The sequence below is a fragment of the Schistocerca serialis genome, chromosome 4 (assembly GCF_023864345.2).
Source record: "Schistocerca serialis cubense isolate TAMUIC-IGC-003099 chromosome 4, iqSchSeri2.2, whole genome shotgun sequence".
In the NCBI taxonomy this organism is placed as follows: Eukaryota; Metazoa; Arthropoda; class Insecta; order Orthoptera; family Acrididae; genus Schistocerca; species Schistocerca serialis.
In genome coordinates, this window is record NC_064641.1 from 74690094 (window position 1) to 74717586 (window position 27493).

General features: G+C 44.3%; 1 protein-coding gene across 1 annotated transcript in view; it reads left to right on the forward strand.

Annotated features, from left to right (window-relative positions):
• LOC126473799 (adenylate cyclase type 2) overlaps nt 1-27493 on the forward strand; it is a 324328-nt gene that overhangs the window by 290450 nt on the left and 6385 nt on the right. The window contains exons 17-18 of the mRNA XM_050101077.1: nt 17318-17435; nt 23471-23595. Of these exons, the coding sequence (XP_049957034.1) occupies nt 17318-17435; nt 23471-23595 (243 nt within the window). The remainder of the gene's footprint in view (nt 1-17317; nt 17436-23470; nt 23596-27493) is intronic.

A 27493-nucleotide genomic window follows, 5' to 3' on the forward strand; every position in this document is an offset into this window, starting at 1 on the left:
CTCACCGATTGAAAACGTCTGGTCCATGGTGGCCGAGCAACTGGCTCGTCACAATACGCCAGGCACTACTCTTGATGAACTTTGGTATCGTGTTGCAGCTGTATGGGCAGCTGTACCTGTACACGCCATCCGAGCTCTGTTTGACTCAATGCCAAGGCGTATCAAGGCCGTTATTATGGCCTAGGTACTTATTTGTCACGATCTATGCACCCAAATTGCGTGAAAATGTAATAACATGTCAGTTCTAGTATAATATATTTGTCCCATGAATATCCGTTTATCATCTGCATTTCTTCTCGGTGTAGCAATTCTAATGGCCAGTAGTGTAGTATACAGTTGGTGGAAGAAGTGTTCACCAACAGTATTCGGCTGGCAGTGGTAGATGTAGTGGCGTAAATTTCTTGATCACCAGACTTGGCACCAATGTCCTGGTTTAAATTTTCAATCTCTCCGCAGTGTCTCGTGAACTGAGAGCATACAAGACTGATGATAGTGATAGTTCCATCGGGTGGGGACGTTTATGTCTGTCGCCCCCTTCGCGGTGTTCTTGATGAGGAAGATTTGCGCCACCGTCTCCCTCCTCTCGTTATCACATAATATAAACATGACACGACACTGTTAAAAGATCACTTACGGTCATCCGGACACATCAGATAGACACAAGACACAGCGCAATGGAAGGAGCCATTGTCCGCAGAGAAAGAAAACATTTACGATTAGGTGAGAATAATTCCACACGAAACTTGCTTTTTACTGTCACTAAAACTGTGGACACTGACTGGCTTGTCCACACACAGCTCTCCCAAATTTCCTGGACTGAGGAAAAAGTGAAAAATTAGTGTGTTTACCGGAAACACACTTAAAATAATAAAGTGGTTGGACAATTCCAAAACAACAATGTTAGAAAACATACCGACGGGTGCTAAGGGACTCTCTTTGCGCTACAAGTTTGACTTTACAAGATCATATGACAGCAGAGCTTCAAAAAATGTTCAAATGTGTGTGAAATCTTATGGGACTTAACTGCTAAGGTCATCAGTCCCTAAGCTTACACACTACTTAACCTACATTATCCTAAGGACAAACATACATACCCATGCCCGAGGGAGGACTCGAACCTCCGCCGGGACTAGCGGCACAGTCCATGACTGCAGCGCCTTAGACCGCTCGGCTAATACCCCGTGTAGCAGAGCTTCACCTTAGCGTATCTGTGTAAGTATGTCCATAATGATTTCCATAGTAACAGCGTCATAAATCTGCGTACTGGTTGTCTCCAGCACACTGGACTCGCATTCGGGACGACGACGGTTCAATCCCGTCTCCGGCCACCCTGATTTAGGTTTTCCGTGATTTCCCTAAATCGCTTCAGGCAAATGCCGGGATGGTTCCTTTGAAAGGGCACGGCCGATTTCCTTCCCCATCCTTCCCTCACCCGAGCTTGCGCTCCGTCTCTAATGACCTCGTTGTCGACGGGACGTTAAACACTAATCTCCTCCTCCTGGTTGTCTCCTCTTGCTGGAAAGCAGTATTGTAAGCCTGCATAGAATATATGGTGCTGTATAACTCGATTGTAAACAAAGAAAGTAATTCGTCTTTAAATCGGTAATCGGGTACTTAAAATACAAGCGAAAAGAAGCACGCACGCACTAATTAAACATTATGAATACAATAAAAATGAAAAAATAATGGTGAGTCCTAGTGAGGAGACTCAAGGCAAACAACCAGTGAAGAATGGAAGCAAAGTCTAACGAGACGAGAATATGACATGACTTGAGCACAAAGATTTGGATTCCTAATTTTCAAAAACGAGTGAATGACTTTTTTCATATTTTCACGGCGCAAAGATTGTTTCATAAAATTTCAGATGTGCAGCCATATAAATTAGACTTCTTCTAATATTTCGGCTGTATACCGTCCAGCCATCCTCAGAGTGAGCCGAGTTGACTGACGCCCCAGCACTTGCTCCGTCCTTTTAAACCCGCGGACCGCACCAATGAGCATGCGGCCACAGATACACAAGGCGCCAGAGACGCTGATCGGCGTCAAAGAGGTTTGACATATGCATGGAATTAGATCTATGGCTGCCTGTCGACATCACCGTGTGGATCGACCGCGCAGCTATAAATCTAACTGCGTACTGAAACAATTATAGCCTAAATTTTCGCGGAGGTCGATTGGTGGGTCTGATATCTCGCAAGTACGCTTTTTTCTTAGTAAAATATGAGGTCAAGTTGGTAATGTTTAGTTATCAGTCATTTGGCACGCGTGAGAGATATATTACGAATTAATTATCCCTCGTGGTACCCTGAATGCAGTTGTGAGACACTTTACAAACAATCAGTGAGCGGCTGAGTGAAAGGTCACCACTGGTGAAGAACGACAGCTCCTGCACTGTGATGTTGGTAGATACCGTCATTGTTCGCCACCTCGCCAGAGTCGGCTAGGTTATTGGTAGGCTGTTAGGCAGTGGACCACCTGGCGCTCCGTGCCTGTGAAAGTCCACAGAGCATGGCGGCCAGTCAACCAGCGAATGTCAATCAGTGGGTGATGGATGAATGCAGCAGACGAGCGACGTAAGACTGATGATAACATTCGGAGGTTGTGTGTGCAGTCCCGATTAAACGTTTGGTCCCTCCTCTTATGCATCCTCTTTTACACGAGTTTCTTCCATAGCTGGTCATAAATAAAGTTAATCTGTCTATGATATAAGAAGTGACTATCGTACAAACATTTGACTTTTGATTCCGTTTAAATCTAATGCGTCAAGGAGACCGAAATAACTTCAACATTGAATGTCCTTGTAGAAAATCACTTATCATTTGGCATATAACATTTGTGTAATACATGTGCAGATAGTGACACCACGATTCAATAGTTCAAGGTCACAACTTTTACTATTTGGAAACTAAAACAAACAATAAAACCGAGCATTACATGCTCTCTTTGTATAAATGAGGCACGTAGTATCAAAATCAGCCAAGTCATTGAAGGCATGTTTTACAATATGGACAAAAAACCTCTAGTCACAAAAACAAGGATGGCAACAAACGTTATTCTTTCATGAAACTTCTTGGCAGATTAAAACTGTGTGCCAGACCGAGACTCGAACTCGCGACCATTCTTTCATAGTTACATCCTTAATGGTTTAATATTTAAGTTCTGTTTTATGCGAAATCTGATTCATAGTGAACTCTGTCTTTAGTTAATTTCAGTTTTGACTTGGTCATATTTGTTGCAATTTTATTTAATTTTATTCTGGTTTTATAAAACTGTGTCTCTGTATTAAGTTCCAAAAAAATCTTTTAAATAAAGCAATTACAAGAAAACAAAAAACATTGCAATTGCTTTTCTTTATATCTAAAAAAATGCATTTTATCGTAAATACGGCAATGGCATATCAAGGAGGACATTCGAAAACTGAGTACCTTACAAAATAGGGTTTCTCTCCCTAAAAGCTTGTAGTTCGCTCATATCTTGAACACAACAAAAAGAAAATGATTTGCAAATAATAAGATATGTTATTAGAATCAGTCCACATAAACTGAGTAATATTGTTGTTTTAAGTCTGCACTTTTGCTCTCACTTGCGTTAGAATATCAGAAATTTCACGTGAAACACAGACGCAATGTACACTTAACAATACACGATAATGACAAAAGAACGCCGTCAGTACGGAAATTCGTGAAAAAGTTTGATGTTGTCAATATAGAAATGAAATATCAGAACTTCAAAGAATATATAACATAAGGAATTATTATGCCTACAGATATGATCACATTGTTGCGTAATCTAACAACACAAGATTCGGTCCTAAATAAAAATGCTGTGGTATGAAGACTGTTGCTCGTTGCTTGACAGCACTTTATAAATTCAATGCCTGTAACACCTGGCCACACAACCTAGAATACAGTGCTGTCTTACACGAAGAAATGTTCGATTTTGAAGCACATTCGTGTTTCATCTGATAGTGATATATTTATAATTTAAAATTTATAACATGAGCTCATTTTCGAAAATTTCATGACTTGGCAGGTTTAGATACTAGACACCTAATTTTTACTAAGATACGGATGATGGCTGTACGCATTGCTAGAGATGGCCCTTCAAAATGTTTTTTGTCACCACATTATCCATGGTTGAATACCCTCAGGTTCACTTTTTGTGGAGTTACTCGGTTATTGGACATTACGCCAGAATTTAAAGAAACAGTCCATTCTGTACACGGCTTTTTGAAGCTGTTCTATTTGAAGCCAGCACTGTCTGTTTAATCAATATTGTGCCTAAAGTCATTTTGACCAGTACTTTCTTTGGCAGAAGAAAAGGTTCAAGCATAAATTAATATTTTACATCCTTAATTGGTGTCCTTCGCAAAATTATTATTATTATTTTTTTTTTGGAAGTGGCTATTTACAATTGTTTGATTGAATAGGATTGTCAAGAATAAGACAATAAGGATGAATTTAAAAGTAAGAGCAACTTACTTTTCGTAAAAAATATAAAATTGTAAAAACAACTTGCTAATCCATGTCATCCGTACCTATTGTGCATATTGATGATTTTAATTTAGCGCCTGATCTAAATACATCCCAGTTTGCAGTAGCTGGATACTTCTCAACATTCTACATACAGTTCATTCATTAAACATGAAACACAATAATTCAAATTAGATCATAGTTGCAGAGGGGAGTAAATTCTAGCTTACTGAGTTATATGTTGCAAGATTTCTTCAAAGTAGTTAGTCTTCTAACTAGATGGTTTACATCTTCGAGGAAATTTTGTCCGTACAGACAGAGTCTGCTGCTGATGTCGACCACTTCTTCAGTGCGCGTGTGTGTGCAGCACGAGGGTAATCCAGGAAGTAAAGGTCTATAAGGCGTTCCTGCTGCGCAGACTCGTATCAGGCTTCTACCCAAGTCGTGCGTTTCCTAGACCTCTTGTCTCGGTTTTGTGTGAGTGCCAGTGGAAACAAGTCGCTGTTATGCACTCTGTGATAGTTTACAATGAACTGTCTGATGAGAAAGTCAGCCGACCGTAAGGTCATAGCTGTTTTTCGTCTTTTGAATGGTCTCACTCTGCGAAAATGGTTCAAATGGCCCTAAGCACTGTGAGACTTAACATGTGAAGTCATCAGTCTCCTATACTTAGAACTACTTAAACCTAACTAACATAACGACATCACACACATCCACGCCCGAGGCAGGATTAGAATCTGCGACAGTAGCAGCAGCGACCTTCCGGACTGGAGCGTCTAGAACCGCTCGGCCACAGCTACCGCCTCTGCGAAAATCTGCCACCAGCTAAACGAAGAGTATCGTTATATGATAGTGAAGAGATGTGAAATGTTCACCAATGGACGGACAGACATGCGTAACGAAACTCGATCCAAACATCTGTCACATACCACGGATGATTTGAAAAACTCCAAGTATTTCTCCTTATTTGCTCGACAAAACTTTCTGCGAACATCTTGACTATAGCGAAATTCGTACACAATATGTTTCCCGACGACGAAACGGCTCTGACTAAACGGGAAACACATTACTGGCCATTAAAATTGCTAAACCACGAAGATGACGTGCTACAGACGCGAAATTTCATCGTCAGGAAGAAGATGCTGTGATATGCAAATGATTAGCTTTTCAGAGCATTCACACAAGGTTGGCGCCGGTGGTGACAGCTACAACGTGCTGACGTGAGGAAAGCTTCCAACCGATTTCTCATATACAAACAGCAATTGACCGGCGTTGCCTGGTGAAACGTTTTTCTGATGCCTCGTGTAAGGAGGAGAAAGGCGTACCATCACGTTTCCAACATTGATAAAGGTCGTATTGTAGCCTCTAGCGAATGCGGTTTATCGTATCGCGACATTGATGCTCGCGTAGGTCGAGATCCAATGACTGTTAGCAGAATATGGAATCGGTGAGTTCAGGAGGGTAATACGGAACGCCGTGCTGGGTCCAAACGGCCTCGTATCACTAGCAGTCGAGATGACAGGCATCTTATCCGCATGCGCATGGCTGTAACGGATCGTGCAGCCACGTCTCGACACCTGAGTCAACAGATGGGAACGTTTGCAAGACAGCAATAATCTACACGAACAGCTCGACGACATTTGCAGCAGCATGGACTATCAGTGGGAGACCATGGCTGCGGTTACCCTTGACGCTGCATCACAGACAGGGGCGCCTGCGATGGTGTACTCAACGACGAACCTGGGTGCACGAATGGCAAAACGTCATTTTTAGGATGAGTCCAGGTTCTGTTTACAGCATCATGATGGTCGCATCCGTGTTTGGCGACATCGCGGTGAACGCACATTGGAAGCGTGTATTCGTCATCGCCATACTGGCGTATCACCCGGCGTGATGTTATGGGGTGCCATTGGTTACACGTCTCGGTCACCTCTTGTTCGCATTGACGGCATTTTGAACAGTGGGCGTTACATTTCACGTGTCTTACGACCCGTGGCTCTACCCTTTACTCGATACCTGCGAAACCCTACATTTCAGCAGGATATGGCACGACCGCATGTTGCAGGTCCTGTACGGGCCTTTCTGGATATAGGGAATGTTCGACTGCTGCCCTGGCCAGCGCATTCTCCAGATCTCTCACCAACTGAAGACGTCTGGTCAGTGGTGGCCGAGCAACTGGCTCGTCACAATACGCCAGTCACTACTCTTGATGAACTGTAGTATCGTGTTGAAGGTGCATGGGCAGCTGTAACTGTATATGCCATCCAAGCTCTGTTTGACTCAATGCCCAGGCGTATCAAGGCCGTAATTACGGCCAGAGGTGGTTGTTCTGGGTACTGATTTCTCAGGATCTATCCACCCAAATTGCGTGTAAATGTAATCACATGTGTGTTCTAGTATAATATATTTGTCCAATGAATACCCGTTTACCATCTTCACGTCTTCTTGGTATAGCAATTTTAATGGTCAGTAGTGTAGCTGCAACACTTACATTTTCGAAAGAGTATCACGGAAATGGAAATGTTTTACTTGATCAGATTTTTACTGGTGGTGAGGAGTGTGTGACTCACTTCATCGTACTAAAGTGGAATCATCCGATTATCATCGAAAAACCAGTAAAAATGCGAAAAATTTCAAAATAACTCGTGTTCTTTCTGTCTCTCTCACTATATATATCCATCTATCTATCTGTCTCTATTCTGAGTGTTTTTTCCTAGCGGATTTCATATGAAAAGATATTACGATCGTTATTGTGGCACACCAAGAGAATCACGGCGAAGATTCCAAAATCATAGTCGCGAAATTCTTTCTATCGGTATTTTGCATTCTCACGAAAATTCCCGCCCTGACATTACTGCTGCAACCGGAGGGCTCGCTGCTAATTTCGATGGGGAAGTTTTGAACCTGCTCTTTCCAGTTTGCAAGATGCTTCTAAAGATTTTCGTTTTCTCACGAAGGTAAGTGAGATGCGGGGGTAGAAAATGGTTATGAAGTGATGCCGAGGTGGAGAATGCTCTGAAAAAACTTGAGGGACTGGCAGGAGTCGCCTACACCATGTTACCTCTAAAGCTCTTGGAGAGATAAGAGATACGCTCAAACAGAAGGAATCCTTCTACAGAGAAGTTAAATGAGTTTGTTTCGTATGTGAAGTGTTTTCGCTGTAAAAATAGGGTCTTGAATTTATTGAAGCTAAAGGATCTTTAGTTGCTGGATCACCCACGTGCTTGTGTGTGTATGTCTGTGTGTGTGTGTGTGTGTGTGTGTGTGTGTGTCATCGACACTAACGCTAATGAGATTCTGTGTTCCGGCGCTGCGCCTTCGCCCCGCCGCGCCCACATTGCAGGACGAAGCCAAAGTAAGTGTGGAGGCACGCCAGTTGTCGTGCCCGTAGTCGCAGCTGTTTCTGCGTGTGTGCTGCCGCCTCCTCTCACCAGCGCCTTAATCACAGCTCGCGCCGCAGGCCGGGTGCCCGCTTCGCTTCGCGCAACGCTTTGCCGCTTTCGTCGTCGCAGCCGCCGACGCCGCCGCCGCCGCTGCCGCTGCTGCCGCTGCTGCCGCTGCTGCTACTGCTACTGCTGCCCTGTGACGTCACCGCTGAGCCGGAAATTAAACCGGCGAAACTCAAAGCGAGAGCCCGCACTGCGTGCCAATAATCCCAGCCGCGGAATCTGAGCGCCTCACTTTACATCTGCGTTCGACCGAAAAATGCCTCGCAGCGAAACTCGCGTTAGGCGGCCGTTCTTGTTCGCTTACTGGGCGCAACGGAACGCGAACTTTTGAAAAATCGGAATTAATTACCCATCGTTCAGTTCAGTGTTGCGGAAATCGAGGCGTGTTATCAGACCCAAGGGAAAACCATTAGTCGGGACGGTATTTCCCGATGAATTCGAATCGTCCGCTTGTCAAAGCCGCGCGAGATTCTTGTAATTCTACTGCAGGCCACAGCGCTAGTTCATCTCTCTATTGCAAAAAGAAGAGCCCCTTCTTAAGGGGGGTAGGACGTCAAACGGGCCGACTTGGAGCAGGAGAGGCACCACAGGACATTTTATTTTCTACTGTCTATACTTTTACAAATAAATTCATAAAACTTTGTCAGCATGACCAGGAAGGATTCAGGATTCACACTCATAGCAGTGGAAATGCAAAAACATAACAAAATACATTTTTTTAGAATTGAAATTTCATCATTTTTTTCACTTACTGTTGGCTGCATTTGTTGCTATAGGTACATTTTTCTTCACAAGTAAGACAAATTCTTTGCACAGCATACAAACCATACTCACAGGTGTATGAAACTCTAGAATTTTCCAAATCTATTAAAAAAATTAAAGAGACCTTTGGAGAGAAGAGAACCACTTGTATGAATATCAAGAGTTCAGATGGCAACCCAGTTCTAAGCAAAGAAGGGAAGGCAGAAAGGTGGAAGGAGTATATAGAGGGTTTATACAAGGGTGATGTACTTGAAGACAATATTATGGAAATGGAAGAGGATGTAGATGAAGATGAAATGGGAGATAAGATACTGGGTGAAGAGTTTGACAGAGCACTGAAAGACCTGAGTCGAAACAAGGCCCCGGGAGTAGACAACATTCCATTAGACCTACTGATGGCCTTGGGAGAGCCAGTCATGACAAAACTCTACCATCTGGTGAGCAAGATGTATGAGACAGGCGAAATACCCACAGACTTCAAGAAGAATATAATAATTCCAATCCCAAAGAAAGCAGGTGTTGACAGATGTGAAAATTACCGAACTATCAGTTTAATAAGTCACAGCTGCAAAATACTAACGCGAATTCTTTTCAGACGAATGGAAAAACTGGTAGAAGCGGACCTCGGGGAAGATCAGTTTGGATTCTGTAGAAATGTTGGAACACGTGAGGCAATACTAACCTTACGACTGATCTTAGAAGAAAGATTAAGAAAAGGCAAACCTACGTTTCTAGCATTTGTAGACTTAGAGAAAGCTTTTGACAACGTTAACTGGAATATTCTCTTTCAAATTCTGAAGTTGACAGGGGTAAAATACAGGGAGCGAAAGGCTATTTACAATTTGTACAGAAAGCAGATGGCAGTTATAAGAGTCGAGGGGCATGAAAGGGAAGCATTGGTTGGGAAGGGAGTGAGACAGGGTTGTAGCTTATCCCCAATGTTATTCAATCTTTATATTGAGTAAGCAGTGAAGGAAAAAAAGAAACATTCGGACTAGGTATTAAAATCCACGGAGAAGTAATAAAAACTTTGAGGTTTGCCGATGACATTGTAATTCTGTTAGAGAGAGCAATGGACTTGGAAGAGCTGTTGAATGGAATGGACAGTGTCTTGAAAGGAGGATATAAGATGAACATCAATAAAAGCAAAACGAGGATAATGGAATGTAGTCAAATTAAATCGGGTGATGCTGAGGGGATTAGATTAGGAAATGAGACACTTAAAGTAGTAAAGGAGTTTTGCTATTTAGGGAGTAAAATAACTGATGATGGTCGAAGTAGAGAGGATATAAAATGTAGACTGGCAATGGCAAGGAAATCATTTCCGAAGAAGAGAAATTTGTTAACATCGAGTATAGATTTAAGTGTCAGGAAGGCGTTTCTGAAAGTATTTGTATGGAGTACAGCCATGTATGGAAGTGAAACATGGACGATAACCAGTTTGGACAAGAAGAGAATAGAAGCTTTCGAAATGTGATGCTACAGAAGAATGCTGAAGATAAGGTGGGTAGATCACGTAACTAATGAGGAGGTACTGAATAGGATTGGGGAGAAGAGAAGTTTGTGGCACAACTTGACTAGAAGAAGGGATCGGTTGGTAGGACATGTTTTGAGGCATCAAGGGATCACAAATTTAGCGTTGGAGGGCAGCGTGAAGGGTAAAAATCGTAGAGGGAGACCAAGAGATGAATACACTAAGCAGATTCAGAAGGATGTAGGTTGCAGTAGGTACTGGGAGATGAAGAAGCTTGCACAGGATAGAGTAGCATGGAGAGCTGCATCAAACCAGTCTCAGGACTGAAGACCACAACAACAACAACATTAAGAACTGTGGTAAAAATTGAGATAATTAACTAAAAAATTTGATTTTTTTCTAAACATAAAGTTTAAAACGTAACAGCTCATTCATTTTTTCATAAATTAAATAGATTCTAGAGTTCCAGACACCTGTAAGTATGGTTTGTATGCTGTACAAAATTCATCGAACAGCCTCTCTTACTTATGAAGAAAAGTGTACCTATAGTAACAAATGCAGTCAATAGTATGTGAAAAAGTGAAACTTCACATGTAAAAAAATTAGTTTTGTTACGTTTTTGAACTTCCACTGCTACTTGTGTGAATCTTGAATCCTTCCTGGTCATGCTGACAAAGTTTCATGAATTTGCTTGTAAAAGTATAGACAGTGGAAATTAAAATGTCCTCTGGTGCCTCTCCTGCTCCAAGTCGGCCCGTTTGACGTCCTACCCCCCTTAAAGGTGTCTGGATAGATACGGAGTTTCAGATGATGTCTCTGGATTTATGTAGAGGTTTTATATGCTCCATTCGCTTAAATTTTTATGCGTGAGGGACGGAAGTTGGCAGCCAATAGCTATTCGATCACGTATAAGACTGCAGTCAAAAAACGATGGTAATAAAGGAGGAGAGGAGATGTCCAATCATGCAAGATGTGCCACACAAGCGTACGTCGGAAATGCAAATGTTTTGAACAGTCGTCGGTGGTTCTACCCTGCATACCAGACCAAACATTGCGGTTGCACTATACTCCAAAAGGGTCAGATCAAGTTCAGCGGAGTTTAGGCCTCACGATGTCCTCAGACTAGATTTGAAACGTACAGTGAGCATTGTCGAATTGGTCAAGAACGCACTGCAAACTGTCTTTGTCGATGGCGTATTGTGTGGGAATCAACGCTGCAAGGAGAGTCGTTGTTCCATTGACGCCATTTGTACCACCCTCTGAGGTCCTTTCCAGTTGATTCTGAGCGGCGGTCTGTCTAAGATGCCACCCTTAAGAAAATTGCGTGATTTCAACGTTGAGCGTCGCATTCCTAACCTCCATCGCCGAGGCGGCAAAAGAAGAGGCGAAGTGTGGGTAAGGGAGGGAGGGACGAGCCTGTCGTTGTGTGTCACGTCCACGGTAGCGTTGGGCAGTATTACGCAAATTTGGTGCCAGTGTGACGTCATTAACCCGCCTTACACATCACATGAACCTGTGAGCTGTGGTCTTTATTTCGCACTTGTCGACAAGCTGTTTCAAGCGTCTCTCAGGCCAAGCGTGACGTCGGAGGGAGCCACGCTTTCTGGCTATTACAGAGGATGGTTGTAGCCACTTCTGAGCCAAGTTTCAAACTTGTGTACCGCAATGGGAGACAGTTACGAAGTTTTAAAAAGTGATCATTTGTTTTTTGCGCACTGTAGATGAATCACATCAAAACAATAAAATATCCTGGCTTCTTCAAAACGAGGACTGCAGTTTTCCAGTGGAAGGGCATAATGTAGCAGGGTTCAATGCCACCTTTCTCCATCAGTAACCTTACGATAGCTTCATCTCAGTAAACATGGCTGACATTTGGCGCCGAAAAATTTCCTGCGGAAAGGCAGTTCATTTCCCGCAAAGCGATTCAATGAGGGATGCCAAAAAACACAACCATGAAAAATCGACTTAAAGTGATTTAAGGTGAAAGAACCACCTACATTTACTTGTGTAGTAACATCTCCATTATGTTGATTTGTTGTAAGAGTGTTACGGACGTTTAATTCATCAACGTTGTCGTTCGTGTACAAAACTCTCCTCCACCAAATCTTTGAGTACTCTCCGTCCCGACACAATTTCTGAGTTGAAGTAACGCATGCTATTGAGACGGCTCTGAGAAGATTCGTATATGAAATAATCTCAAAACTCTTCCCGTGCTAAAACATCTTAAAACTGGAGCTTCAGTCGATAACCCCCAAACTTAAGCAGGAACAACTGGCTATTGTAATTATTGCTGTGTCTGCGTCTTAACCGGCTCTGTATTGATAGACGTTCGTTATCCTGATGTCAAACTGCCGGATACGGTTTTCTACAAGTGCAACTGGGCGTCACTAGAAACGCACACATCGGCACAGTCTCTGGCACTGCACTGGACGTATCAGAGAAATACGATTTCAAACGGAGGCTTACAGACAGTCATCTTTCCAGCGCACCGATCGTACGTGGAACAGCGTGGTTGATCTCCTATTAGAAGAGTCCTCCACCTCATACAGAAGACCACTTGCGTAGTATAGATGTTGATGTAAAGCACGGTATTTTGAGTAACTGAACATAAACGCCAGTTAAACTGTATTTCTTTCGTAATACTTAAATGCTACATTAGGCAGTCGCAAGACCATTTCAATCGCTAATAAATCGCATGGTCCAATGTATCTTCATTCTCGTCGTATACCGAATCCACCGTCTTGTAGACTGTGACCTGTTCATATTTATTTCTTATATTGTATTTGAAAAATATAATTCGTAGTATTTAACTGTCTCGTTCCGTATTACTATAGAAATAACAGTTGTAGTCTGGAGGAAATGCTAAGTGCAAGAGTTTGGAAACTACGGTACCTTTGCACTGATTTCTAACCACAAAAATTTGCTGCGTAATCGACAAAAGTCCCCACTGATTTCTGCAGATCAGCCTTTCTGTAAATTTCCCCCATTTTTGATAATATTAATAGTACAATATATTATATTATCAAATAACCTATGAGTGAAAATATGATGTAGAGTAAGAATTCCACTTTATGAGAAAACCCACTACTCTTAACATTTAAATACAACTAAAACTTGCTGTTTATTTAACAACACACATGTGGATTAGTTAATGGAGCCACCGAGTTCTCTGATAAGGAATTACGTTTTCCCAGAAGGGTCTAAATGTATACACATTCTAGCATTAACAGAGTGCCATGCAGTGTCCATCAGCGTCACCGCCAATTTTCGTATACTAACAGAAAAGCATATTTTCCTCTTTTTACTTTGTTTGCCAACTTCTCACAACGCGAAATAGGAATTACGTAAATTAGCAACTTTTGGGCCAGTCACAATTCACCAAGTAAATGTTCAGTTGTTGTATAGTTACGCAATGGGCTACGTTACCATTTACATCGCAACTTTCCACAGCATCTCAAATCATCTGTCGTTCATTTTAACACTTTCTGAAGTTTTAGCGTAGATTTTGTGTGCTTTTAAGCTCGAGCACCAATACCTATTGTCATTTAATTTCATTCGCAGCGTTAAATTCGTCAGATAACTGGTAATGTAGTAAATATTAATTCTGCAGTACCATCCGTAGTTCTGCAAACACATACGCTCTGTCCGGAAACACAAAGATCCCGCTTTCAGGCGGCGGTAAAATCATTTATTGATGGGTTGCATTGCTGAAAGCATAGTTCTATGAAATTCTCCCAATAATTTGTAGCTACCATATAGATCTTAACAGTCAAATAGATTTAAGAGCAGCGCATGCTAGAGAGCACAACCAATATTATGTGTCGTTTATGAAAAAACCTTAGGCGCACGTTGTTTACAAGAAAGCAAAAACGTTTCTGACAGACAAGCAGATACGATTTCAGAGGTTTTCCCTAGTACATATTTTCGAGACAGGTTGGTGATGATATTTTCTGGACGGTATTTCGACGTTTGACCTAGTCTGGGTGTAGTCCAGCACTTTACCTCCAGGGATTACAATCAGATCCAAATTAAACAGAAACGATAGTGTAGAAAGTCCTGCAGGACAGGCGAACCAAACAGAATACTTAGGACGTGAGATAGAGTCACCCAAGAAACAACTTACACAAAGTTCTTACGTCTTCTTCTACAGCATTTCTATGGAATATAGGCTCCTTGTAAGATAGAATTGACAGAAAACGTTGTGAAAGTTAGAAGAAGAGCGTGTTCGTTTTGTGGTATAGCTAAAGGTGGGAGAGCATTTCATGGATGTGATAAGCAAATTATGACTTAAACCACTGAAAGAAGTAAGTGTTCCACTGCGGCGAAATCTTTTCTCGAAATTTCAATGAACGATCTCCTCCAACTACGAAATCATTTTGTTGCCCCACCCGTCCCAGCTACACAGTGAAGAATGACTCTCGCTATAAAATTAGAGAATTTAGAGTTCGCACGGACATATTTAGGTTTTCATTCTTCCCCACGAGATATTCTAGGGTTCAATGACAGAGATACGATATGAAAATGGGCATTGCACCAACCGTCAAGCGCTTAAGTTCGTGTTGGGGAATAATCATGTAGATGTAGAAGCTGTTAATTACTATATCACTCTTCCAGATATTGTGCAGAATCATCGGCCTTCTGAGTGAATATTAGTTGCGCAAAACAGACCGAAAGCAAGAGGTTAATATGGCAACATTCCATATGTACGTAGCCTGTTGACTGCTCCAGCTTACTGCTTCTGCTCACTTCTTTTTGTTGCTTCATTTTCATTATTTCGCAGCTTCCTTCTCGTTAAATTGCAGTTTATTTTCCGTTTTAAAGTGTAGCTGTATTATTTGCTGGTGTAGATGTACTGCGTTGTTTCTTATTTCTGTTACACTCAACTGGCATGATAGTGTCTAATGTAGAAGTACATTATTTGAATAATACAGTTTTCTTTTCACTACAATATCTTTTGTGGTCTGGAAGTCGAAAGCTGATTTACAGATTTTTTTTTTCCTACTGCATGCTTGATTAAATTTTCTGCATTTTAGTGTCTAATATATTTTTCCTTTGGAGTGTTACTGTTTTATTTTAGCTCTCATTTATTTGTAACTCAACTTGTAATTGATTTATCTTTTCTAACTTTCGTGTAGTATTGAAATGATCTTTCTTTTCAATACTTACTATTCTTTAAAGATGAAGAAGTGGTAGTCCTCTTCCGTCGTATAGAGAAGTGCGCGTATAATCTCAGGAGATATGTAAGTCCTTATATCACAAATATCGTAACTCAGCGGCAGTTCATTTCAATCTACGTAAATGGAGTACAGCATTGCGAGAAATAAAAAACCGCACGACTGTCAGTAATGACATTTCCCATGATATCATTCAGATAGGCTGCAATAACAGCGCTGTCTGGAGGATAATAATATAAATTTCAAGAACATTCAAATAAAGTGAGAACCTTTTTCTTCCCGGAACTGTGGCGAACTGGCTTCGAACCGCATCGATCGCTCATACGTGGACGCGAATCCACCACTTCTGCTTTAACTGGAGGGACACATTCGAATAAAGTCAATCCTTAAAATGCTCGTTATTGTTATTTTCATGAATTCTTAAACAGCATCGTGAAGTAGCTAAGATTTTTGCGTAATGTATCAATGTCTTCACTCGTGTCCCGTTGAAGATGCCTTAGGTGGAGAGGTGGCGAAACGACTCGAAATGGACTTTTTGGCGACTTCCGTTTTATATTTTCGTAATCTCGGTAAAAGTGTGGTGATGTTCATCTTACCATATCGAGGCATAGCCAAAGACAACGTATCCCAATTATTATTACTTCCACTATGTAAATGATGGTCTTTGACATAACGACGCTTGATAATCAATTCAGTTCTCCGTCATTCTGTGTTTAATTACGCTGCTACGCAAAACTTAGGGACGAAAGTAGCTTTCGCATGATGTGTCACTGCTATGTATAATGGACAGTCAAATGTAAGCGAGAGAGACGAAAAAAGTAAGAAAACTGTCAGTTATTTCAAAAGCAGTCGCCATAACTGTTAATACATCTATTCCAGTGTGGGCCTTCATGGAAAAATATTTGCAGTTCCCTGAGGAACCCTGATTACCCCCAGACGTGCACCTCTACCTCCGAAACAAATCGACAGCCACGAATTTCTTCAGGGCTCCAAAAATATGCAAATCACATGTGGAAGGATCGGGACCGTATGGAGAATGTATAAGGACTTCCAGTGAAACTTCTGCAGCCTAGTGGAAACGTGGAAACATGAGGGTACTCCAGAATCACTACTCAAACCGAATCTTCTTTCAAAAGAGCACGCTGCTCCTCGTTGGACCAGTCTCTTTGCTCTTGGCACCATCCCTAACGATGACGCCAATGTGTGGTTGTCAACGGAACACAATGTACTGGTCTTCAGGCAAAGACACCACCCCCATGCAGTCGCCGAGCCACTGTGGAGCATGAGACGGCGTATCTTGCAGTCCCCTTAAATGTTGGTACAATTGCACCCGCTGTTTGACGTGTGTTCCTTCTTGTATTTTGCACAGTGAATCGGTCATCTGTTGCTGTAGTAGACCGTGGTCACCCACCTCCTCTCCTTCTGGCAGCAGTGACTGTGGTCTGGAACGCTAGCCATGCACGTCAAACAGTGCTGTGAGTAATACCAAAGTCCTTGGCCATACTCGTCCCAGCTGGTCCTTCTTTCGGTTGTGGAGTCGTCCAGGTGTTGTCACGCGGCAATGTTGTAATTAAGAACTGACTGACACACTCTGTCTTTTCCAGTTCCTTCAATTGACTCTTGTTACCGAGGCAGCCCCATTTAACACGATAATCAAGCTGGCCTCACGCCATCTGTCTTCCAGCCAGGGAGACCTCTGGCAACATTCACCAGCGCTTACACACGTTTCCACCAATAAGTTGACATATTACGTTGCTTGATCTACCTTGTCATCAAGTTTTGGAGAACAGTGTAGTTTTCATAATTGTTATTAGTCTCGCGATTTCAATCTTTGAACTAAATAAGCTGACATTTCATCAGACAATGTGGTCCTCATTCAGAGGAGTGCAGTAGGAATCACGTGGTCCAGGTATGAGCCAATCGACGGGCTCAGGCAGTGTGCTAAACAGAGCGCCATCGAGGCACCGACCCACGCATCTGTTGCAGGACGCTTGCCGCCAGCAGGAGCACAATGTGGTCATCCTGGTTGAGTTTGCCGTACAGCTGATGACCATTCTCGACCAGATCAACAGGGAGTCCTTCCAGAGGTTCAAGCTCAGAATAGGTAAGTCGCCACATCTCCCTAGTCTTACATTCTTTTTCCCCATCAGGCTTCATATTCAAAATACAAAGGGCGTTCAGTAATTAATGCGACACTTTTTTTCTCGCGGCCAGTTTGATTTGAAAAAATGCGGAATTTGTTGTGGGACATTGTGGAATATTCTCGGTTCAGACATTATAGTTTCATGACGTTCCGATAGGTGGTAACGCTATACCTAGCCTTCAAAATGGGTCTGTAATAGAGGTGCATTCAAAGCAGAGAGCTGTCATTCACTTCTTTTGGTGGAAGCCGAGAGAATCGCAGATATCTGTAGGAATGTCTATGGAAACCTGACAGTGAACAAAAGCATGGTGAGTCGTTGGGCGAGGCGTCTGTCAAGATACCCCGCGTGCCGACCGGCGGCACACAGCTGTGACTCCTGCCACGCTGGAGCGTGCGGACACACTCATTCAGGGTGTAGGACGGATCACAGTCAAATACTCGTTCAAAACTGGACGTCTCTGTTAGAAGTGTTGACACATTCATCCACCAGCTGGGGTACTCAAAGGTGCGTGCCCGCTGAGCTCCCGCTTCTTCCGATTTCCATCTATTTGGCCCAGTGAAGCATGCCCTCCCCGTGGGAAGCAATATGTGGATGATGGGAGGTTACTGATGCAGCAAGAAGAACGGTACTGTGCGGGCATACAGCTTCCCCATCCCCCCCCCCCCCCCCCCCCCCCCGCCATCCACTCCGAGTAACCAAGTAAGGTGGCGTGACGCCGTCGCATTGACCGGAGATTTTGTTAAAAAATAAGGTTTCGTAGCCCAAAAGAGTGAGAATAGTATGGTGTATAGGCATACTGAAAAAAAGTGTTGCATTACTTATTGGAAGCCCGTCGTAGTGTTAGCGAAAGACGCTGTTGCCTACACCAGACCATAGTTAAGTAGCAGAGGACTGGCGATTGGTGCAGCCGCTTTCAGTTGACCCAGAACCTAATTAAATGTCACAAACTGTCTATTAATACGAGGACAACGCCATTAATGTCTGATTAGGCTGTTGGAGATAAATCACTATGAACAGCAACAACCGCAAAATATCTTGTATTAATCGTGTGGATTGACCTAAAGTGGAAACCTTGTAAGGAGCATGCAGTGTCCAGGACGTCGTTTTATTCCGAGGTAACTCTAGCTGTTAACCTAACCTTTGCTGAAAAATGATCTTTCACCGAAACCAGTCACTTACTAAAATATGTTCTCAACAGCACCTTACAGTGTTACGTTATTCGGTTCCTAAAACTGCTAGTTAAGGATTTATACTTTCTCCGACATCATTAGTTGTCGAACTTCCTGGCAGATCAAAACTGTGTGCCGGACCGCGACTGGAACTCCAGACCTTTGCATTTCGCGGGCAAGTGCTCTACCAACTGAGCTACCCAAGCACGACTCACGCCCCGTCCTCACAGCTTTACTTCTGCCAGTATCTCGTCTCCTACCTTCCAAACTTTACAGAAGCTCTTCTGCGAACCTTGCAGAACTAGAACTCCTGTAAGAAAGGATATTGCGGAGACATGGCTTAGCCACAGCCTGGGGGATGTTTCCAGAATGAGATTTTCACTTTGCAACGGAGTGTGCGCTGATATGAAACTTCCTGGCAGATCAAAACTGTGTGCCGGACAGAGACTCGCACACTCCGCTGCAGAGTGAAAATCTCATTCTGGAAACACACCCCAGGCTGTGGCTAGGCCATGTCTCCGCAATATCCTTTCTTTCAGGAGTGCTAGTTCTGCAAAGTTCGCAGGAGAGCTTCTGTAAAGTTTGGAAGTTGGGAGACGAGGTACTGGCAGAAGTAAAGCTGTAAGGACGGGGCGTGAGTCGTGTTAGGGTAGCTGAGTTGGTAGAGCACTTGCCCGCGAAAGGCAAAGGTCCGGAGTTCGAGTCGCGGTCCGGCACACACTTTGGATCTGCCAGGAAGTTTCATATCAGTGCACACTCCGCTGCAGAGTGAAAATCTCATTCTGGGATCATTAGCTGTCCATTATACACTCATGCTCATAAATTAAGGATAATTCTGATACGTGGTGAAACAACGCTCTGGTGGGCGGTTTGTGGGTTTAAATCACCTCGGGTGCATTTGACCTGCGGTCGTCGCACGGTGCCTCAGGCAGCAGTCCACATACACAGAGGTGTGTTCAAATGGCTCTGAGTACTATGGGACTTAACAGCTGAGGTCATCAGTCTCCTTGAACTTAGAACTACTTAAATCTAACTAACCTAAGGACATGACACACATCCATGCCCGAGGCAGGATTCGAAACTGCACAGAGGTGTGTTAATGCATGTCAGAGTACGGTGCAGCGAGTAAGTGTGCAGACGTTTCCAGACGTGCTAATGGTGACTGTGTTGAAATGGCTCAAAGAACACATATTGCTGACGTTATGAGGGGTAAAATACTGGGACGACTGGAGGCTGGTCAAACAAAACAGGTCGTAGCACGGGCCCTCCGTGTGACACAAAGTGTGATCTCAAGATTATGGCAACGATTCAAGCAGACAGGTAACGTGTCCAGGAGCTACAGTACGGGACGTCCACAGTGTACAACACCGCAAGAAGACCGATATCCCACCATCAGAGCCCGCAGACGGCCACGGAGCACTGCAGGTAGCCTTGCTCGGGACCGTACCGCAGCCACTGTAACTGTTATCTCCAGACACACAGTCTAAAGACGGCTGAACACACTTGGTTTATTCGCCCCGAGACCTGCTAGGTGCATTCCACTGACCCCTGGTCACAAGAGAACCCGTAAAGCCTGGTGTTAAGAACACAGTACATGGTCATTGGAACAGTGGTGCCAGGTTATGTTCACAAACGAGTCCAACTATAGTCTGAACAGTGATTCTCGCCGGGTATTCATCTGGCGTGAACCAGGAACCAGATACGAACTCCTTAATGTCCTTGAAAGGGACCTGTGTGGAGGTCGTGGTTTGATGGTGTGGGGTGCACGTACACCCCTACGTGTCTTTGACAGAGGAACTGCAACAGGTCAGGTGTATCGGGACGTCATTTTGCAGAAGTATGCCCGCCTTTTGACGGGTGCAGTGAATCCCACCTTCCTCCTGATGGATGATAACGCACGGCCCCACCGAGCTGGCATCGTGGAGTAATACCTTGAAACAGCAGATATCAGGCCCGCCTGTTCTCCAGACCTAAACCCCATCGAGCACGTCTGGGATGCTCTCGATCGACGTATCGCTGCACGTCTTCAAACCCCTACGACACTTCAGGAGCTCCGACAGGCGCTGCTGCAAGAACGGGAGGCTATACCCCAGCAGCTGCTCGACCACGTGATCCAGAGTATGCCAACTCGTTGTGCGGCCTGTGTACGTGTGCATGGTGATCATATCCCATATTGATGTCGGGGTACATGCGCAGGAAACAGTGGCGTTTTTATCTCCAATACCGTGGACTTACAGATCTGTGTCGTGTGTGTTCCCTATATGCCTATGCTATTGGCGCCAGTTTTGTGTAGTGCCACGTTGTGTGGCGCCACATTCTGCAATTATCCTTAATTTATGGTGGTGGTGGTGGTTGTTTGGATGTTTAAGGGGGACTAAACAGCGAAGGTCATCAGGCCCCCTTAATTTATGAGCATGAGTGTAGTAGCGAAGTAATTTCATTGCCCGATTATCTCATGCAGTTCTGTAGTAGATAATTTCTTCAACATGTATGTAACGCTCGAGTAATAATACGGAAAGCAGATTTTATGAACCCTAAGTTTGAGATTTCAGTTATGACTTTTTGTCGAATTTTCTGCTGTTCACGTTCAGACCGTTCAGACCCGGAGGTTTGTTTGAACAGCGCAGTGACACTGGGGTTGTAGGAGGTGGTATGTCCTTGCCTACTTTTACATTAGAAATGACTTACTAGCAAATTACTGGTGGGGCTTACTGTTTGATGTAGTCGTCAACCACGGCGCGTCTTGGCATTTTTCACGTTAACAAATCTGTGCCACAGGTGACTTCTGGACTTTTAGCGTGGTACTCGTGCACTCAGCCACCGAGACACACGCACACAGTTATGTATAACGATAATATTACTAGTGTAAGTAAGTCGTACAGGGTCCAGGCACATTAATGTGACCCCCGCGTGCCTCGACGTCAACGTGCAGTAACCACTCACTGACGGCAAGTGGCAGCACTAGCAGTGGAGGGTATATATAAAGCCTATCGGGAGGACGCGGACAAAAAAATGGGTCAGATGGCTCTAAGCACTATGGGACTTAACATCTGAGGTCATCAGCCCCCTAAACTACTTAATCCTATGGACATCACACACATCCAAGCCCGAGGCATGATTCGCACCTGCGACCTAGCAGCAGCGCGATGCCGGACCGAAGCGCACAGAACCTCTCGATCACAGCGGCTGGCGACGCGGATAACAGTGCAGTTGATCGATTTATCTGACGTCCAAAAGGGCACAATCATTGGCTTTCGAGCCAAGGATTGGTTCATTTCTCAAACGGCTAAGTCTGTAAACTGTTGGCCGTTCGCGTGGTTAAAGTAGACTGTGCGTGGCAAAATGGCGCTATCAAAACTGGCGCCAAGGTAACTATGGTGCAGCAGGGGCCATAGGTGACAGGAGCGAACACGGATGCGGAGATTTGTACGGGCGAATAGATGAGCAACTGTTGAGTAACTGACTGCCCAGATGAACCAAGAGGCTACTGACAGTGTCTCCTCGACAACTTACTGCAGCTCGTGGTCTAGTGGCTAGCGCTACTGCCTCTGGATCACGGGGTCCCAGGTTAAGTTCCCGGCCTGGTTGGAGATTTTCTCTGCCCCAGGAATGGGTGTTTGTGTTGTCCTTATTATTTCATCATCATCATCATTCGTGACAATGGCTAAATCGGACTGTGTAAAAAATGGGGCTTTGTACAGGCGCTGATGACCGCGCAGTTGAGCGTTCCACAAGCCAAACGTCATCATCATCCTCGGCAACCATTCACCGAACGTTACTGTGTGTGAACCTCACTGTATATGAGCCTCTGCAGAAGGGGCCTGGATCCTGGACCCATGTTGACTGCTGCTCATCGGCGGCCAGTGCTGGAATTTGCACGCCAGCGCTGCAACTGTCGTCCACTGAGAGGCGACAGGTGGCCTTTTCCAGATGACCGTGTCCACCACTACGTAAAACTGATTTTCCCTCAGCACCATCTCATGTACAAGGAGGACAATGGTATGTGTTGCACGGCTCCCTGTGCACGTTTGTAGTTCAAAGAGCATCAGGATGAGTTTACCATAGTTGACCATCAAACCCCTCGGATTTGAACCCAGTCGAGAATCCGTTGGACCACCTCGATCGGGCTGTTCGTGTCATGGATCCTCAACCGTGAAACCTAGCGGGGCTGGCCACGGCACTGCAGTCAACTTGTCTCCACCTCCCTGTCGGTACGTTCCTGAACCTCAAAAATGGTTCAAATGGCTCTGAGCACTATGGGACTTAACATCTCAGGTTATCAGGCCCCTAGAACTTAGAACTACTTAAACCTAACCAACCTAAGGACATCACACACATCCAAGCCCGAGGCAGGATTCGAACCTGCGACCGAAGTAGTCGCGGTTTGAACCTCGCTGAGACTCTTCCAGCATGTCCGCGCTGCAATAGGTGGTTATCCAGGCTTTTGACGGGTGGTCGCATTGGTGTTGCTCTTTCATTAAATGATAGTGGTATCATCTAATACGGGAGGACGACGGTTCAATCCCGCGTCCGGCCATCCTGATTTAGGTTTTCCGTGATTTCCCTAAATCGCTCCAGGCAAATGCCGGGATGGTTCCTTTCAAAGGGCACGGCCTTCCCTAATCCGATGAGACCGATGACCTCGCTGTCTGGTCTCCTTCCCCAAAAACAACCAACCAACCAACCAACCATCATCTAATGAAGCAGCAACAAGCGTCATACTGATGTCGCACAGTAATCCTTTCCCTAGCATTACTATAAAAACAGATTGTGTTGTCTGAGACGAGCAGAGCTCAGCGGTTTACGTGTGTTGTGGTGTGCCGCAGGTCTGAACCATGGACCAGTGATCGCAGGCGTGGTGGGCGCTCAGAAGCCGCAGTACGACATCTGGGGCAACACCGTCAACGTCGCCTCCCGCATGGACAGCTGCGGCATCATGGGCCGCATACAGGCAAGTAGCGCAACCGTCGGAGGGCTGCACAGTGCCAGCTCAAGCTGTGATGTCTCAAACAGAATTAACTCATCCATGGCAACCGATACGACAGTCAGGTAGGCGCAGTATTTCTTGACTTCGGAAAAATATTTTATTGGGTACGACGCCAAAACTTTTTAACGGAAGAACGATCGTTTAAGGTGTGAAAAAAAGGGGGATTGGACTAGGGTTTACTGGTAGGGAAGTAGCAACATGTTACCTTTGATACAATATAATCGACAGACTTAGAAATAACTTCAGGTCTGCATTAGTGAAGTTTGATCTTTGCTGTATGTTTTGTATATTATTGACATGGTATAAATATTAATAGGAATCTGAGACATTTCGCAATTTAGGCAGTTATTGCTACTGAAGTACAATAAAAGAAGGTTGCACAGATATTCAGCCAAATATTGATAAGATTTCAGATTTGCACGAAGACTGGCTCTGCGCTTAGCAAACCACGGAAAAGAGCATCCAGTGATTACAACATCAATAACTCACAATTGGAATTAGTCAGCTCATGTAAACACATGGATGTAACAATTTGTAGGGATGTGCAAGGGAATTTTCACGTGTGCTCAGTCGTAGGTAAAACAGGTGGCAGACCTTGGTTGGTTGTAAAATGCAGCCGCACAGAGACGAGATTCCTTACAGACCAGGGTGCCAATGTGATTTACCCGGATCAATACCCAACAATAATTTCTTGACTATGGGACTGACTTCACTTAGTGAGAATATTGTGGTTCACACAATCGTCTTAACAATTAACAATAATTTTTCATTTATTTATTCTCCTATATCAGAGTAAACTAATGTACTGTTTAATTTAGATCTATGTTAAGTAATCTGAAGTACCAGGTGTTTCAAAAAGAATCTTTCGATTTCACAAGATTCCATCTTGTAAATGAATGAAGATGGAAGCTTGGGGAGTATTTTAACCTACGCACAGAAGAACAAAGTGTTCATTTACATTCCGATCTTACAAGAATATATCTCTTACGTGTTTGCACATACAACCTTGTTGTACATGTATATATGCATACATACTCCGCAAACCACCGTACGGTGCGTGGCAAAGATTACCTGTACCACTACTAGTCACTTCCTTTCCTGTTCCGCTCGCAAATAGACCGAGGGAAGAACAACTGTTTCTCAGCCCTAATTTCTCGAACCTTATCTTCGTGGTCCTTACGCGCAGTGTATATTGCTGGCAGTAGAATCGTTTCCGAGAGCTTCAGATGCCTTTTCTCTAAATTTTCTCAATGGTGTTCCTCGAAAATAACGTCGCCTTCTCTCCAGGGATTCCCATTTAAGTTCCCGAAGCATTTCGGTAGCATTTACGTATTGTTCGAACCTATCGGTAACAAATGTAGCAGCCCTCCTCTGACATGCTTCGATATGTTCCTTCAATCCGAGCTGATACGGATCTCAAACACTCGAGCAGTATTTAAGAATACGTCGCACCAGCGCCGTATATGTGCTCTCCTTTACAGGTGAACCACTCCTTCCTAAAATTCCCAATACACCAAATTCGATCATTCGCCTTCCCTACCGCAGCTCTCACATGCTCATTTCATTTCATATCACTTTGCAACGTGACGCCGAGATATAGAAACTACTGCTATAACCGAAAATTACAGGTTTGTTTTTTCTATTCATCCGCATTAACTTACATTCTTTCACATTTAGAGCTAACCGTCATTCGCCACATCAACTAGAAACTTTGTCCTCTTGTATCACCGAGCGAGGTGGCGCAGTGGTTAGAACACTGGACTCGCATTCGGGAGGACGACGGTTCAATCCCGTCTCCGGCCATCCTGATTTAGGTTTTCAGGCAAATGCCGGGATGGTTCCTTTGAAAGGGCACGGCCGATTTCCTTCCCCATCCTTCCCTCACCCGAGCTTGCGCTCCGTCTCTAATGACCTCATTGTCGACGGGACGTTAAACACTAATCTCCTCCTCCCCCTCTTGTATCTTCCTACAGACACTCAACATCTACATCTTACCATACACCACAGAATTATCAGCAAACAACCGCAGATTACCGCCCCCCACCCTCCCTGGCCACCAAATCATTTATTTATACGGAGAACAACAGCGGTCCTATCACACTTCCCTGGGACGCTCCTGACGATACCCCTGTCTGTAATGAACATTCGTCGTCGAGGACAACATAATGGGCTCTATTACTTAAGAGGTCTTCGAGGCAGTCACATACCTGTGAACTTATTCCATAGGCTCGTATCTTCATTAACAGCCTGCACTGTGGCACCGTGTCAAATACACTACTGGCCATTAAAATTCCTACACCACGAAGATGACGCGCTACAGACGCGAAATTTAACCGACACGAAGGAAATGCTGTGATATGCAAATGATTAGCTTTTCATAGCGTTTCGATCCCTGCGAAATCATATATTTCAACAGGATAATACACGACCACATGTTGCAGGTCCTGAAGGAGCCTTTCTGGATACAGAAAATATTCGACTGCTGCCCTGGCCAGCACATTCTCCAGATCTCTCACCAATTGAAAACGTCTGGTCAATGTTGGCCGAGCAACTGGCTCGTCACAATAAGCCAGTCACTACTCTTGATGAACTGTAGTATCGTGTTGAAGGTGCATGGGCAGCTGTAACTGTATACGCCATCCAAGCTCTGTTTGACTCAATGCCCAGGCCTATCAAGGCCGTTATTACGGCCAGAGGTGGTTGTTCTGGGTACTGATTTCTCAGGATCTATGCACCCAAATTGCGTGAAAATGTAATCACATGTCAGTTCTAGTATAATATATTTGTCCAACGAATACCCGTTTATCATCTGCATTTCTTCTTGGTGTAGCAATTTTAATGGCCAGTAGTGTAATACAGAAGGTAGAGAACACCATAAAGAAATATAATCAGTTATGGTACATATGGACTCTGACGTCAGTTTCTGATGCCTGGAACGATTTACACAGAAGGTAGTCTAGCACACTAATCACAGCAGTGCCATTCACAGGAACTGCTCGAATGCGCGGCCATTCGCCTGCGTCACGCTGCGTATCGTCGGACCACTGATGGTCGTGCCCATTCGAAGACTCCTGGCATGTCCGCAATGATACCACGACGACGGCAATTCCGTTTCCACAACGGTTTCATACACCATCTGCCCACAAAGGCAGAAATCCAGACACGTGTAGTCAAATGACCTGGGTGGCTAAGCCATAGGGCCGCCCCGGCCGATCCATTGATTCCCGAAAGTGGATCTCAGGTGATTCCTCCCAGCAGTGCTGAAGTAGGGTGGCACCCCATTGTGCTGGGAGTACATCCATTGTCTGACATTCATAGGTACATCCTCCAGCAGCCTGGCAAGGCAGCCGGCCGCGGTGGTCTAGCGGTTCTAGGCGCTCAGTCCGGAACCGCGCGACTGCTACGGTCGCAGGTTCGAATCCTGCCTCGGGCATGGATGTGTGTGATGTCCTTAGGTTAGTTAGGTTTAAGTAGTTCTAAGTTCTAGCGGACTAATGACCACAGATGTTAAGTCCCATAGTGCTCAGAGCCATTTGAACCATTTATGGCAAGGCATATTCCACGAAGCTGCAATATCTCCTTCCGTTGAGGCAGAATGGAAGAAAGTATGGTCGATTCAACTTATCACCAAGAACACTACCGAAAACACCGAATCGCTATTGATGAGCACGAGGTGGTCGAGTATCTAGCGGATTCACATGTGCCCAAACATGCGAAGTGTGGTTATTAGAATGTCAGTACACATTCCCATTCAGCGACACCGTCACAACAACATACGCCAAAAAAATTAAAAATAGGTTCCCTAACATCACAAGCTGACTTCAAAGACCATATGTTCCTTCACAAAATATATTTGTTTTGG